We start from the raw sequence: 15,210 nt of genomic DNA on the forward strand, positions 1-15,210 counted from the left end.
TTAGGCTTCAAATTAGAGATGGACAATTTGTTGATGGGTTTTCAATATCTAAGCCTTATGGTACAAAGAGCCATTTGGGAGCCAAATGAATAGCTATTTTAGGTGAACTGAGTCAAATGATCGGGATCACAGAAAATACTCGGACTGCCGATCACCAGTATTCTGGTTTGTCACAGGGCTTGTGCATTCAACTAAGTATACTGATCAACAAGATAAATGCAACATGCAACAATTTCAATGATATTACTGAGTTACAGTTCATATAAGGAAATCAGTCAATTTAAATACATTCATTAGGCCTTAATCTATGGATTTCACATGACTGGGCATAGGCCCACCCACTTGGGAGCCATGCCCAGCCAATCAAAATTAGTTTTCCCCCACAAAAGGCCTTTATTACAGACAGAAATACTCCTGCATTTCATCAGCTGTCCAGGTGGCTGGTCTCAGATGATCCCGCAGGTGAAGAAGCTGTATGTGGAGGTCCTGGGCTGGCGTGGTTACACGTGGTCTGCAGTTGTGAGGCCGGTTGGACGTAATTCTATAAAATGACATTGGTAGAGAATGGTAGAGAAATAAACATTTCATTTTCTGGCAACAGCTCTGGTGGACATTCCTGCAATCCGCATGCCAATTGCACGCTCCCTCAAAACTTGAGACATCTGTGGCATTGTGTTGTGTGACAAATCTGCAATTTTTTTGTCCCCAGCACAGTGTAATGATCATGCTGTTTAATCCGCCTGTTACTATGCCACACCTGTCAGATGGATGGATTATTTTGGCAAAGGAGAAATGCTCACTAACAGGGATGTAAACAAATTTGTGAACAAAATTTGAGAGAAATAAGTTTTTTGTGCTTATCTGGGATCTTTTATTTCAGATCATGAAACATGGGACCAACACTTTACATGTTGCGTTAATATTTTTGTTCAGTATATGTATATAGGTATGAAGGATGTCATCGTCATGTGAAGTGGGCGGTGTATTGTTGATGCCACCAGGGACAAGAGGCCAACCAGTGATATATGTTTCAGTAAGGTTGGCTTCTTAGCATTCATTACAATGAATGTCAACCATACTGCAGAATTAGAATGTAAATCACGGAACATAGATGTTGTGGTGGCAGCTGCAGAGAAGTGTTTGGGTGTACGAGATTTGACTTCAGAAGAGTTACAGGGTGTTTTGATTGGTGGTGTCCCGTCCTCCCAAGCCATTGGCATGGTGGTGCTGGCTGGGCTAGGCTGGCTGGGCTGGGCTGGGCTGGGCTGGGCTGGCTGGCTGGAGGAGCAGATAGGGTCAAAGTAGTGGAATGGGGTAGTGGATTTTTAAACAGTGAAGGGTTAGTTGGAAGGTTTAGTTTGTTGTTCCTTTTCCCATTTTGTATCACGAAGTTTAATGGATCTATATTATAGCCCAGTTGGTGGCGGTAATGCAATATATTGGATGCCAACCTCCGTTTAACCCCAAAAAAGAAGAAGTCCAGGAAAAGGCGCATGCGTGAAGAAGGGAACGATGGTGGACAGGTAGGCAACGCATCAAGCTTGATGATATCTATCGACTAGCGATCGATTTCCAACAGTTCACTAGAACTAATAGATCGTATATCACTTATTTGCAGCTACTAGCATTGTAGCTAGCTTCCGTAGAACGAAGCCCTGGAACATACAAAAATGCCGAACATTAAGATATTCAGCGGTAGCTCGCATCGGGAACTGTCTCACAAAATTGCTGACCGTCTTGGGATGGAACTCGGGAAGGTTGTCACCAAGAAATTCAGCAATCAAGAAACATGGTCAGTGTAAACTTTTAATGTATAGAAAGCTGATCTGTTTAAATCTTATGTTCGAGAAATATGTTAAAGAAACGTTATGTTTAGCGTGCTGCTTTTGATGCTGCCTCGCAAAGGTGCTTGGAACTTGTAGTTTAAGTCACGCATAACTGGAGTTTATTTTGGCGCTCAGTTTGTTGCGTATTGGGCGAACTTCTCTTCCCCATACATTTCAACTCATTTCTGAATATTGGGAGAGCTGACAACCCCTACAGGCGAGCAAAAGTGAAACAATTGTTTATTGTAACTTCTTGTGTAACACTGATGCATCAAGCTGTATACTTCTCATTCTGTGCTGTTCTTTGCTCATACAGTAATTATCACTGCATTTAGCCTACTGTGAAATATTATCTTGTCACTGCACATATAAGTCCCCTAGCCCTAAACACCTGTAGGCTGTGTTTTCAATGTCTCATGATGAATATCCCTCACCATTAGTGCTGTGTTAGCAGAGAGTGTTGTTTACCCCATCCTCCCCTGGGCCATAACAGTGTTGAGATCGGGGAGAGTGTCCGTGGAGAGGATGTCTACATCGTACAGAGCGGCTGTGGGGAGATCAATGATAATCTGATGGAGCTGCTGATTATGATCAATGCGTGTAAGATCGCCTCGGCCTCCCGGGTCACAGCCGTCATCCCCTGCTTCCCCTACGCACGGCAGGACAAGAAGGACAAGGTGGGGGTGAGGGACAGACATCTAGTTACTCTACTGTCACACCGCCGACCGTTATACCGCATCACCAGAGTTGGGTTCAATTACAGTCAATTCAGAAATTAAACCAAATTCCAATTCCAAATGTTTTTAATTCAAAAGCATTGGAATTTCAATGTACTTCCTGAATTGAAATTGAATTGACCCCAACCCTGGCATTACACCCCATCAATGTCCAGTGTGATCTTACCACTCATGTTGCTGTCACTGACTGTGTGGACGGACTCCAGCAGGCAGTCACAGCAGATGGATGGGACTGGGAGCATGCCTGGGTTTTGTTTTGATTTCTCCACTGATTTAAGTTAAGCAGTGAGCAGTGAGCAGTGAACAGTGAACAGTGAACAGTCATTGTGTCTTCTGTTTGTATTGTTACCGTCACCTGCCTGCCTCCATTCCTTCCATGGTTTATATCAGTGCATGTCCTTGTCCTCCCAATATAATGTATTGCATGTACTATGTATCTGCCAAAAGTATACTGTTATTAACTTTTTGTACAGTATCACTTTTCTTGGGCTTCTTGAAGGAGCTGAGTAGTTTGATATCGACTTTGAGTTGTACACGTAACTGTAGTTTAGAATAGCCTATCAGCTGCCCCTTGTGGCTTTGGGAAGGAAATGTAATACGGACCCATTTTTAAGATGGAAGACTCCACTCATATCATGTGATGTAAGTAGAACAAATGAGGTGTGTGTGTGTGTGTGTGTGTGTGTTTCCTTGCAGAGTCGAGCGCCCATCTCAGCCAAGCTGGTGGCTAACATGCTGTCTGTGTCTGGGGCTGATCACATCATCACTATGGACCTCCACGCCTCACAGATCCAGGTTAGGAGTAGGGAGGACACTGGGGTCTGGCAGTAGAGGTCGGGAGGACACTGGGGTCTGGCAGTAGAGGTCGGGAGGACACTGGGGTCTGGCAGTAGAGGAGGGAGGACACTGAGGTCTGGCAGTAGAGGAGGGAGGACACTGGGGTCTGGCAGTAGAGGTCGGGAGGACACTGGGGTCTGGCAGTAGAGGAGGGAGGACACTGGGGTTTGGCAGTAGAGGAGGGAGGACACTGGGGTCTGGCAGTAGAGGTCGGGAGGACACTGGGGTCTGGCAGTAGAGGTCGGGAGGACACTGGGGTCTGGCAGTAGAGGAGGGAGGACACTGGGGTCTGGCAGTAGAGGAGGGAGGACACTGGGGTCTGGCAGTAGAGGTCGGGAGGACACTGGGGTCTGGCAGTAGAGGTCGGGAGGACACTGGGGTTTGGCAGTAGAGGAGGGAGGACACTGAGGTCTGGCAGTAGAGGAGGGAGGACACTGAGGTCTGGCAGTAGAGGAGGGAGGACACTGGGGTCTGGCAGTAGAGGTCAGGAGGAGGGAGGACACTGGGGTCTGGCAGTAGAGGAGGGAGGACACTGGGGTCTGGCAGTAGAGGTCGACTGATTATGATTTTTCAATGCCGATACCGATTATTGGAGGACCAAAAAAGATTGCCGATACCGATTAATCAACCGATTTTAAAATAAAAACATAAATGTATTTGTAATAATGACAATTACAACAATACTGAATGAACACTTATTGTATTTCATATACCTTTGACTATTGGATGTTCTTATAGGCACTTTAGTTTTGCCAGTGTAACAGTATAGCTTCCATCCCTCTCCTCGCTCCTCCCTGGGCTCGAACCAGCAACACAACGACAACAGCCAACATCGAAGCAGCGTTACCCATGCAGAGCAAGGGGAACAACTACTCCAAGTCTCAGAGCGAGTGACGTCTGAAACGCTATTAGCGCGCACCCCGCTAACTAGCTAGCCATTTCACATCGGTTACACCAGCCTAATCTCGGGAGTTGATAGGCTTGAAGTCATAAACAGTGCAATGCTTGAAGCATTGCGTGGAGCTGCTGGCAAAACGCACAAAAGTGCTGTTTGAATGAATGCTTACGAGCCTGCTGGTGCCTACCATCGCTCAGTCAGACTGCTCTACCAAATCATAGACTTAATTATAACATAATAACACACAGAAATACGAGCCTTTGGTCATTAATATGGTCGAATCCAGAAACTATCATCTCGAAAACAAAACGTTTATTCTTTCAGTGAAATATGGAACCGTTCTGTATTTTATCTAACGGGTGGCATCCATAAGTCTAAATGTTCCTGTTACATTGCACAACCTTCAATGTTATGTCATAATTACGTAAAATTCTGGCAAATTAGTTCGCAACGAGCCAGGCGGCCCAAACTGTTACATATACACTGACTCTGCGTGCAATGAACGCAAGAGAAATTACACAATTTCACCTGGTTAATATTGCCTGCTAACCTGGATTTATTTTAGCTAAATATGCAGGTTTAAAAATATATACTTCTGTGTATATATTGATTTTAAGAAACGCATTGGTGTTTATGGTTAGTTACACGTTGGAGCAACGACAGTCCTTTTTCGCGAATGCCACCGCATCGATTATATGCAACACAGGACACGCTAGATAAACTAGTAACATCATCAACCATATGTAGTTAACTAGTGATTATGATTTATTGATTGTTTTTTTATGAGAAAAGTTTAATGCTAGCTAGCAACTTACCTTGGCTTCTACTGCATTTGTGTAACAGGCAGGCTCCTTGTCAGGCAGGTGGTTAGAGCGTTGGACTAGTTAACTGTAAGGTTGCAAGATTGAATCCCTGAGCTGACAATGTAAAAATCTGTCGTTCTGCCCCTAAACAAGCAGTTAACCCATCGTTCCTAGGCCGTCATGGAAAATAAGAATGTGTTCTTAACTAACTTGCCTAGTTAAATAAAGGTGTATTAAAATAAAAACAATTGGCTAAATCGGCGTCCAAAAATACAGATTTCCGATTGTTATGAAAACTTGAAATCGCCCCTAATTAATCAGTCGACATCTAGTCAGGAGGAGGGAGGACACTGGGGTCTGGCAGTAGAGGACAGGAGGAGGGAGGACACTGGGGTCTGGCAGTATAGGAGGGAGGACACTGGGGTCTGGCGGTAGAGGAGGGAGGACACTGGGGTCTGGCGGTAGAGGACAGGAGGAGGGAGGACACTGGGGTCTGGCAGTAGAGGACAGGAGGAGGGAGGACACTGGGGTCTGGCAGTAGAGGAGGGAGGACACTGGGGTCTGGCAGTATAGGAGGGAGGACACTGGGGTCTGGCGGTAGAGGAGGGAGGACACTGGGGTCTGGCGGTAGAGGACAGGAGGAGGGAGGACACTGGGGTCTGGCAGTAGAGGAGGGAGGACACTGGGGTCTGGCAGTAGAGGAGGGAGGACACTGGGGTCTGGCGGTAGAGGAGGGAGGACACTGGGGTCTGGCGGTAGAGGAGGGAGGACACTGGGGTCTGGCGGTAGAGGAGGGAGGACACTGGGGTCTGGCGGTAGAGGAGGGAGGACACTGGGGTCTGGCGGTAGAGGAGGGAGGACACTGGGGTCTGGCAGTAGAGGACATGAGGAGGGAGGACACTGGGGTCTGGCAGTAGAGGACATGAGGAGGGAGGACACTGGGGTCTGGCAGTAGAGGACATGAGGAGGGAGGACACTGGGGTCTGGCGGTAGAGGAGGGAGGACACTGGGGTCTGGCGGTAGAGGAGGGAGGACACTGGGGTCTGGCAGTAGAGGACATGAGGAGGGAGGACACTGGGGTCTGGCAGTAGAGGACATGAGGAGGGAGGACACTGGGGTCTGGCAGTAGAGGACATGAGGAGGGAGGACACTGGGGTCTGGCAGTAGAGGACATGAGGAGGGAGGACACTGGGGTCTGGCAGTAGAGGACATGAGGAGGGATGACACTGGGGTCTGGCAGTAGAGGACATGAGGAGGGAGGACACTGGGGTCTGGCAGTAGAGGACATGAGGAGGGAGGACACTGGGGTCTGGCAGTAGAGGACTTGAGGAGGGAGGACACTGGGGTCTGGCAGTAGAGGACTTGAGGAGGGAGGACACTGGGGTCTGGCAGTAGAGGACATGAGGCGGGAGGACACTGGTGTCTGGCAGTAGAGGACCTGAGGAGGGGGGACACTGGGGTCTGGTAGTAGAGAAACCAAACAGCCAGACTATAGTGATGTAAATTCTTCTTTTGCTCCTTCCAATCCAACAGACGACACAATCAGCAAACACATGGAGTTCTATAGGGGTTAAGTGACTGGCTCAAGGGCACAATGGTGAGATGGTTCCTGGGATGTGAAACCGCTAGATGGCAGCCTCTGACTCCTGTCTGCGTGTGTCTGGTATCTCCAGGGTTTCTTCGACATCCCGGTGGATAACCTGTATGCTGAGCCTGCTGTACTGAAGTGGATCAAGGAGAACATCGCAGAGTGGAAGACCTGCACTATCGTCTCTCCAGACGCAGGGGGAGCCAAGAGGTGAGGCAGGACAGAGTAGTCAGAAAGCTTTCGGTCTGAGGGCTTTTAATCAAATTTCTTATTTTGGCCAATCAGAGAAAGATGGAGAGAGGGGGGGGGGGTGCTTGGTAAATATGGGAACCACTGTGTGCATGCTAGACTACTGCTTCAAGAACATCACCTCTCTCTTACGGGTTTTTACCTTGCAGCCACGTCTTTCTTTAACTCTGCCTTATCTGTGGTGAAATTAACTTTAGATTCACACGTTCGTGTGTAACTTCTGCTTCACACTAACACATCTTCATACGATAACAGTGGACCAACTGTTGTGCCTCTGTGACTTGGTCTTCCTCTTAACACTGTGTTCTGTGTGACAGAGTGACGTCCATAGCGGACAGGCTCAATGTGGACTTTGCTCTGATCCACAAAGAGAGAAAGAAGGCCAATGAGGTGGATCGCATGGTGCTGGTCGGGGACGTCACGGACCGAGTGGCCATCTTGGTGGATGACATGGCAGACACCTGTGGTACTATCTGTCACGCGGCCGACAAGTAAGTAAAGTCTCACCTTCTGACCTTGACTAACCTTAACACGTATCTATGCCCAGGCAATGGGTGTCTGGGCTGAATCTTAACCACACAAAAACAAACATTGATTATGATCCTGTACATTCAAATGGATCTCTGATTTGATGTCAAGACATTCTTATTACAGAGCTGTGGAAATACCAACCACTATTTCACATTTCACTTCTCCTTCATCCAAATGAGAGTCCTTGTAGCAAAAATCAGTGTATTCAAACAGGTAGATGTTGAAGGTGCTATAGTCCTACAGTTTTCTTTAAGGAGATACTGTCCCTCCACCCTCAGGCTGATCTCAGCTGGTGCTACCAAGGTGTATGCCATCCTGACCCACGGTATCTTCTCTGGCCCGGCCATCTCCCGCATCAACAACGCCTGCTTCGAGGCCGTGGTCGTCACCAACACTATCCCTCAGGAGGAGAAGATGAAGACCTGTCCTAAGATACAGGTCAGAGGTCACAGCACTGTCCTTAGATCCAGGTCAGGTGGTATATTACTGTCCTAAGATACAGGTCAGGGGTCAGAGGTTATATCAGGGTCATTCACCTTAACATAAGTAGACTGTCATATTGTCCAATAATGTTACGGTGATTTAAGCTGAAGTTCTATTGTTGCTACTGTGATGTTTAACAACTAAGACAACGGCAAATAGTTTGAATAATCATATCACCTAAAAGGTTTGTGCTAAGATAATTCAAATAGTTCACTCTATAAATGAGAGAGCACACTTTCTGTTTATCAACGGCAAATAGCCTGACATGTTTCCGGATGTTTCCTGAACGTAGTTTATGTGTTATTAACCATCTGTTTCTCCTCTAGGTGATTGACATCTCTATGATCTTGGCAGAGGCCATCCGCAGGACCCACAACGGAGAATCTGTCTCCTACCTCTTCAGCCACGTTCCCTTGTAACATCACACACACACACACACACACTGAGTCATCTGGGGCACTGTTCAGTAGGGGACAACAGAACATTCAGAACAGACACGGCCATATCTCATGCAGAATAGGGACTTTGGGGATTAGATATGATTGTCTTTCAGGTAGACTAAGGAAAGCAGAGTAGGCTCTTCATTTCTATGCCCAGTATTCTGGAATGTTTCTCATCACTGAATAGAATCCAGCCCTACTATTCTGTTACACCAGAAAGAGGAGGAGCGGGAATGTCCTATACAAACACCAGTGTTGGGCTCGATTCCATTTCAATTCCAGTCAATTCAAGAAGTATACAGACGAGAGGTCGACCGATTATGATTTTTCAACGCCGATACCGATTATTGGAGGACAAAAAAGCAGATAATCGGCCGATTTATTAGGAAAAAAATGTTTTATGTATCTATTTCATACACACACATTTTTTTTGTAATAATGACAATTGCAACAATACTGAATGAACAATGAACACTTATTTTAACTTGATACATAAATACACACACACAGCTCTGAAGTGACAATGATACTGAAGAGTCTGCTTAGGAGACAAATACTCTCAGCTGTTTGAATAAAAATAGAGTTTAAGTTACCTGTGATGAATGTTGAAAACAAAAACGAATTTCTATATGGAGGAAAGCCTATTTTAATAATGGACATGGTAAGAATTGACAACCAAAGTGCGAGTCATAATTCCCATGACACCTAGCAAAATCTGAAAAGAAGCGGTTCCTTCATTTAATCCATAGGATATTTTTAGATTCACTTAAAAAAAGGTCTGTGTTTCGTGTAGGCTTACACCACGTTGCCAATTTTATAACTGTGTAGATATCCATAGGACAAAGTAACTCTGATCAATATTGGCTAAATATAAGCGAAGATCATATTTTTTGTAGAGTGGATTTATGAAAATATTTTGACAAACGTTACCTTATCCTAGTGAGATCTACACGGGTGTCAAAACGCCGAGGCGGTTTAAGTCTGCACGAAACACAGACCTTATTTGAAGTAGATCAAGACATTCTCTATGGAAGACATGAACGGTAAAATAACGAAGGAACCCCTTTCAAGTTCAGCCGCAAGTTATTACAGGAATTATAACGCGTCGACTAGTTCTCGCTAAACCATATACCTTTGACTAATCCGGAAACTATCACCTCGAAAACAAAACGTTTATTCCGTTCCGTATTTTATCTAACGGGTGGCATCCATGAGTCTAAATATTCCTGTTACATTGCACAACCTTCAATGTTGTCATAATTACGTAAAATTCTGGCAATTTAGTTGGCAAAGAACCATGCGGCCCAAACTGTTGCATATACACTGACTCTGCGTGCAATGAACGCAAGAGAAATGACACAATTTCACCTGGTTAATATTGCCTGCTAACCTGGATTTCTTTTAGCTAAATATGCAGGTTTAAAAATATATACTTGTGTATTGATTTTAAGAAAGGCATTGATGTTTATGGTTAAATACACATTGGAGCAATGACAGTCATTGATTGATTGTTTTTTTTATAAGATAAGTTTAATTCTAGCTAGCAATTTACCTTAGCTTACTGCATTCGCTAACAGGCAGGCTCTTCGTGGAGTGCAATGTAATCAGGTGTTAGAGCATTGGACTAGTTAACTGTAAGGTTGCAAGATTGGATCGCCCGAGCTGACAAGGTTAAAAATCTGTCGTTCTGCCTCCTAGGCTGTCATTGAAAATAAGAATGTGTTCTTAACGGTCTTGCCTAGTTAAATAAAGGTGTAAAAAAAAAATCGGAAAAATCGGCGTCCCAAAATACCGAATCCGCCCCCCCCCCCGATTTATCGGCCATTCCGATTTAATCGGTTGACCTCTAATACTGACATTGAAAAGAATTGGAATCAGGAAAATGTGGAATTGGATTTGGAATTAGGTTTACTTTCTGAATTGAGGTTTAAATTGAATTGACCCCAACTGGGAGAAACACCCCCATTATATTAGCATCGCTCTGCTGCTATTGCTAACTAACCACATAGTAATTAGGATTAATGTTTATTAATAATGATGACATGTTCATTTTGAGTCCCTCTCTCACCCGTAAACAGTGTTTGCATCCCAAATGGAACCTTTTTCCTACATAGTGAACTTCTTTTGACTTGTGCCCTATGGGCCCTGGTCAAAAGTAGTGCACTGCATGGGGAATAGGGTGCCATATGGGACATGTCTATCAGGGACAAAAGAGGTCAGTGTTGATTATTTATTGTGAGTGGGTGAACTCACCTAATGCCAACAGTTGTTCATAATAATGCTGTTACAATACTTCTGTTACAAAAAGAGGGCGAGAGACAGTTGGATGCTGACTGACTTCAGGTATTTTATTATTTTGTTTTTCTTTTTGGTTCGGTTGAAAGATGAGACTCATTCACTTAACACATTATGAGTTATAGTTGACAGTGCCACTGATGTTCATCTGGGTGATTCATAAGTCTTTTTAAAGGGGCAATCTAGGATTGGTACTTCTAATTTCTGGACATAATGGTAAATAGCCCACTGATTCTTGAAGATTTTAACTTATAAATGCCTCCTCCATGATCTTCATGATCTGCATCCCTAGCTCTGTCTAGGAATTTGAGAATGGGTACATCACTCCAACCTCATCCCTCACCTGTTGACCTAAACAAGTATGGGGGGGCTTTTCTAATTGCAGATTGCCCTTCTTAAGACTATTGGGAATCGTTCTTTCAGTGGGTGCAGAGGAGGCAGGTTTTTGGTCTTCGATGTTGCCGTCTAGAAGCTGTTGGTTTTTAGCTCTGCAGGATGGAGCTTCCTAGAAAAGTATCTTCTATTTTTATTTCCTTAATTTCTTTCAATAACGTTTGTATAATAAACTCTCGAAAGAGTGGTATCTGTCTGACTTTAAAGTTTCATGTATAGTTGAAGTTGTACGTTTACATACACTTAGGTTGGAGTCATTAAAACACATTTTTCAACCACTCCACACATTTCTTGTTAACAAACTGTTGTTTTGGCAAGTCGGTTAGGACATCTACTTTGTGCATGACACAAGTCATTTTTGCAGACAGATTATTTCACTTATAATTCACTGTATCACAATTCCAGTGGGTCAGAAGTTTGTAAAATTCCAGAAAATGTCATGGCTTTAGAAGCTTCTGATAGGCTAATTGACATCATTTGAGTCAATTGGAGGTGTACCTGTGGATGTATATCAAGACCTACCTTCAAACTCAGTACCTATTTGCTTGTCATCTTGGGAAAATCAAAAGAAATCAGCCAAGACCTCAGAAAAAGAATTGTAGACCTCCACAAGTCTGGTTCATCCTTGGGAGCAATTTCCAAACGCCTGAAGGTACACGTTCATTTGTACAAACAATAGTTTACAAATATAAACAACATGGGACCACGCAGCCATCATACCGCTCAGGAAGGAGATGCGTTCTGTCTCCTAGAGATGAACGTACTTTGGTACGAAAAGTGCAAATCAATCCCAGAACAACAGCAAAGGACCTTGTGGAGATGCTGGAGGAAACGGGTACAAAATTATCTATATCCACAGTAAACAAGTCCTATATCGACATAACCTGAAAGGCTGCTCAAGGAGGAAGCCACTGGTCCAAAACCGCCATAAAAAAAGCCAGACTACGGTTTGCAACTGCACATGGGGACGATCATACTTTTTGGAGAAAAGCAAGCCGAAGAACACCATCCCAACCGTAAAGCACGGGGGTGGCAGCATCATGTTGTGGGTGTGCTTTGCTACAGGAGGAACTGGTGCACGTCACAAAATAGATGGCATCATGAGGAAGGAAATGATGTGGATACATTGAAGCAACATCTCAAGACATCAGTCAGGAAGTTAAAGCTTGGTTGCAAGTGGGTCTTCCAAATGGACAATGACCCAAAGCACACTTCCAAAGTTGTGGTAAAATGACTTAAGGACAACAAAGTGAAGGTATTGGAGTGGCCATATGTTATGAATTTTATATATAATGACTAAATGATGTATACATTTAATGTAATGATAGGACTAACAGAATTCTACTCTGTATAATGATGAAGAATGTTTGTCCGTAAGAAAGAGGAACAGACAAGGAACTGTGGCAGACAGCTTGTGACCACTGTGAAACTGATAACAGGGTCTGGGGCCTGGAGAGGGGAGAAACCGTTGGGCTTGCAGTAGATTGTGTAACATGTTGCAGGATGTGATAAGCATTGTATGTGTAGGAGAAGACTTGTAAACTATATTGTCATTGTCTGAGAGGAGGAGGGACATTTATGACGAAATGGGAGGTAAATAAACCAATGTACATAAATGACTGGTAGAGCTCTCGTAAATAAACGTTTGACTATTGTAGACTGGCCTCTGTCTTTCGTTTCATCAAGAATCTTACAAATTCTTCTTAATTGAAGTTGAAGTTTATGAACATTGAGAACATAATTCTCCTAACACCATCACAAAGCCCTGACCTCAATCCCATAGAAAATGTGTGGGCAGAACTGAAAGAGCATGTGCGAGCAAGGAGGCCTACAAACCTGACTCAGTTACACCAGCTCTGTCAGGAGGAATGGGCCAAAATTCACCTCGTTTTTTCTGGTAAGCTTGTGGAAGGCTACATGAAATGTTTGACCCAAGTTAAACAATTTAAAGGCAATGCTACCAAATACTAATTGAGTGTATGTAAACTTCTGACCCACTGGGAATGTGATGAAAGAAATAAAAGCTGAAATAAATAATTATCTCTACTATCTTTCTGACATTTCACATTCTTAAAATAAAGTGGTGATCCTAACTGACTTAAGACGGAATTTCTACTAGGATAAAATGTCAGGAATTGTGATACAACTTAGCCAAATACATTTAAACTTTGTTTATGTAAACTTCCGACTTTCAACTGTACGTGCTTATATTCTGATTGTGTGTGACTTTAGCGTAAGGTGAATCACTGCACCAAATATTTGATGGCTGAATGTGATCTTATTAAAGAGATGGTGAAAACGAATGGAGCCTGGATTCAGGTTTGTTTATTAGGCTATCCCCATATCAAGGGTCTGCTGCTGGTAGCATTCCAATTACTGCAGTTTAAGTTGGAAGTCAGGCCCATAGTGTTTATACTTGCGTACTATTGTTTGTACACATTAACGTGGTTACCTTCAGGCATCTGGAAATTGCTCCCAAGGATGAACCAGACTTGTGGGGGTCTACAATTTTTTTTCTGAGGTCTTGGCTGATTTCTTTTGATTTTCCCATGATGTCAAGCAAAGAGGCACTGAGCTTGAAGGTTGGCCTTGAAATACATCCACAGGTACACGTCCAATTGACTCAAATTATGTAAATTACCCTATCAGAAGCTTCTAAAGCCGTGACATCATTTAAAAAAAAAAATTCCAAGGTGTTTAAGGGCACAGTCAACTTAGTGTATGTAAACTTCTGACCCACTTGAATTGTGATACCGTGAATTATAAGTGAACTAATCTGTCTGTAAACAATTGTTGGAAAAATGACTTGTGTCATGCACAAAGTAGATGTGCTAGCCGACTTGCCACAACTATCATTTGTTAACAAGAAATTTGAGGAGTGGTTGAAAAAACGAGTTTTAATGACTCCAACCTAAGTGTATGTGAACTTCCCACTTCAACTGTACATAACGGCTACAGTTGCATAGTGTTTCATCAAATTTGAACGTATGAACTCATTCATAATGAGAAGTTATCAGTAATGGACACACTGGTTGTGTGTGTGGTCTCATACTAACCACAGCTCATTGCTGGTATAGATCCAGCAGGCTTTTTAATTGCAGAAGAATATTAGGTGAAGAGAGAGAGATAAACAACGACTGGTGGTGGGACTTACAATTTGTTGCATAATGTAACTTTTTAAAGTGCCAATATTTAGAGAATCAACTCAATTTAATTTTATGAGTAAGGTCTCAGATATTTCTAGATTAACATAGGGGATTTGGTTAAGTGCATGTCTACCTGACTCCCAAATTGTCACTGAATGGGAAGAGAACTGGATTTGAGTCGCTGTCAGTCTGCCCTCCGAATTCGCTTCAACATTCTGCGTAGCCTAGCCAAACACCTTGCAAAGAAATCTGTGCATAATGTTAACTATTAACGACCTTATCCATGGAACTTTATTTCATGACGTTGGCCTCTTTGGGTATAGCAAGCCCATCCCCCTCTCCCTGCCTCCCCCTTTCGTCCTTCAACTAGGTTGCTGTGGTCAGAGAGACGTCGTAAATTCCCGAGAATCTCCTCATGGACACACAGTATAGAGAGAGTAGATTTTCATGGAGAACAAAGGAATTCCTTTCACCTCACAGAACTTGAGGTATGAACAAATTTCATGTTCCGGAGAAAGTATAAAAGATCGGTGAAGAATCCAGCTATGAACTGGTACGTTTGTCACAACTTGGGGAAGCTCATGGGAGACATGTGGCCACATTACCATAACGCTGTTTATATAATAGCCCCAGATATGAGATTTACATCTAATTGTTGTATAAGATGAATGAGTGAGTATGATACTGTTTGTATAATTGTGTAATATGATTTTGGACTGTTTAATGAAGAAAAATACAATTCCCTTTTGATTTGAACTAAATCAGAGGACCGCCCCTGAGCCCAGTTAGGGTCAGGCCTCCTGGGACAGCACTCTTCGGCCCTTCCAAATAAAACCCCCACTCGGGTTTTCGATCAGCAGACCGTGTTTACTTCAATTACGAGATGGCTAAAGGTTGCAGACCATGTTTTTGTACATTAGAGGAGGAGACAAAGGTTGTAGACCATTGCTGAATCTTTTAACCATCCCACGTGGTTAAACTCTT

The 15,210-nt window shown here is 43.6% G+C and overlaps 1 protein-coding gene across 5 annotated transcripts; it reads left to right on the forward strand.

The window, feature by feature from the left end:
- Window positions 1–1,480: 1,480 nt before the first annotated feature.
- LOC139366516 (ribose-phosphate pyrophosphokinase 1-like) lies at window positions 1,481–12,737 on the forward strand. Of its 5 annotated transcripts, none has more exons than XM_071104085.1 (8): window positions 1,481–1,523; window positions 1,619–1,792; window positions 2,320–2,509; window positions 3,260–3,358; window positions 6,775–6,899; window positions 7,256–7,429; window positions 7,748–7,907; window positions 8,279–12,737. In XM_071104085.1, exons 2-8 carry the CDS (start codon window positions 1,671–1,673, stop codon window positions 8,369–8,371), a joined length of 963 nt encoding a protein of 320 aa, XP_070960186.1. In that variant the 5' UTR covers window positions 1,481–1,523; window positions 1,619–1,670; the 3' UTR covers window positions 8,372–12,737. The 5 variants fall into 5 exon arrangements, with proteins under 5 accessions (XP_070960186.1, XP_070960189.1, XP_070960185.1 ...); XM_071104088.1 differs by having other exon boundaries at window positions 2,320–2,503; XM_071104084.1 differs by having other exon boundaries at window positions 1,485–1,792.
- The last annotated feature ends 2,473 nt before the right edge of the window (window positions 12,738–15,210 follow it).

This window comes from Oncorhynchus clarkii, chromosome 14, assembly GCF_045791955.1.
Source record: "Oncorhynchus clarkii lewisi isolate Uvic-CL-2024 chromosome 14, UVic_Ocla_1.0, whole genome shotgun sequence".
Lineage (NCBI taxonomy): Eukaryota > Metazoa > Chordata > Actinopteri > Salmoniformes > Salmonidae > Oncorhynchus > Oncorhynchus clarkii.

What these genes read in the sequence shown, in the direction of transcription:
- LOC139366516 (XM_071104085.1), top strand. Translation starts at nt 1,671, where the DNA reads ATGCCGAACATTAAGATATTCAGCGGTAGCTCGCATCGGGAACTGTCT. An exon ending in ATCTGTCACGCGGCCGACAA is followed by an intron (nt 7,430 to 7,747) that starts GTAAGTAAAGTC and finishes CTCCACCCTCAG; the next exon opens with GCTGATCTCAGCTGGTGCTA. An exon ending in AGACCTGTCCTAAGATACAG is followed by an intron (nt 7,908 to 8,278) that starts GTCAGAGGTCAC and finishes TTTCTCCTCTAG; the next exon opens with GTGATTGACATCTCTATGAT.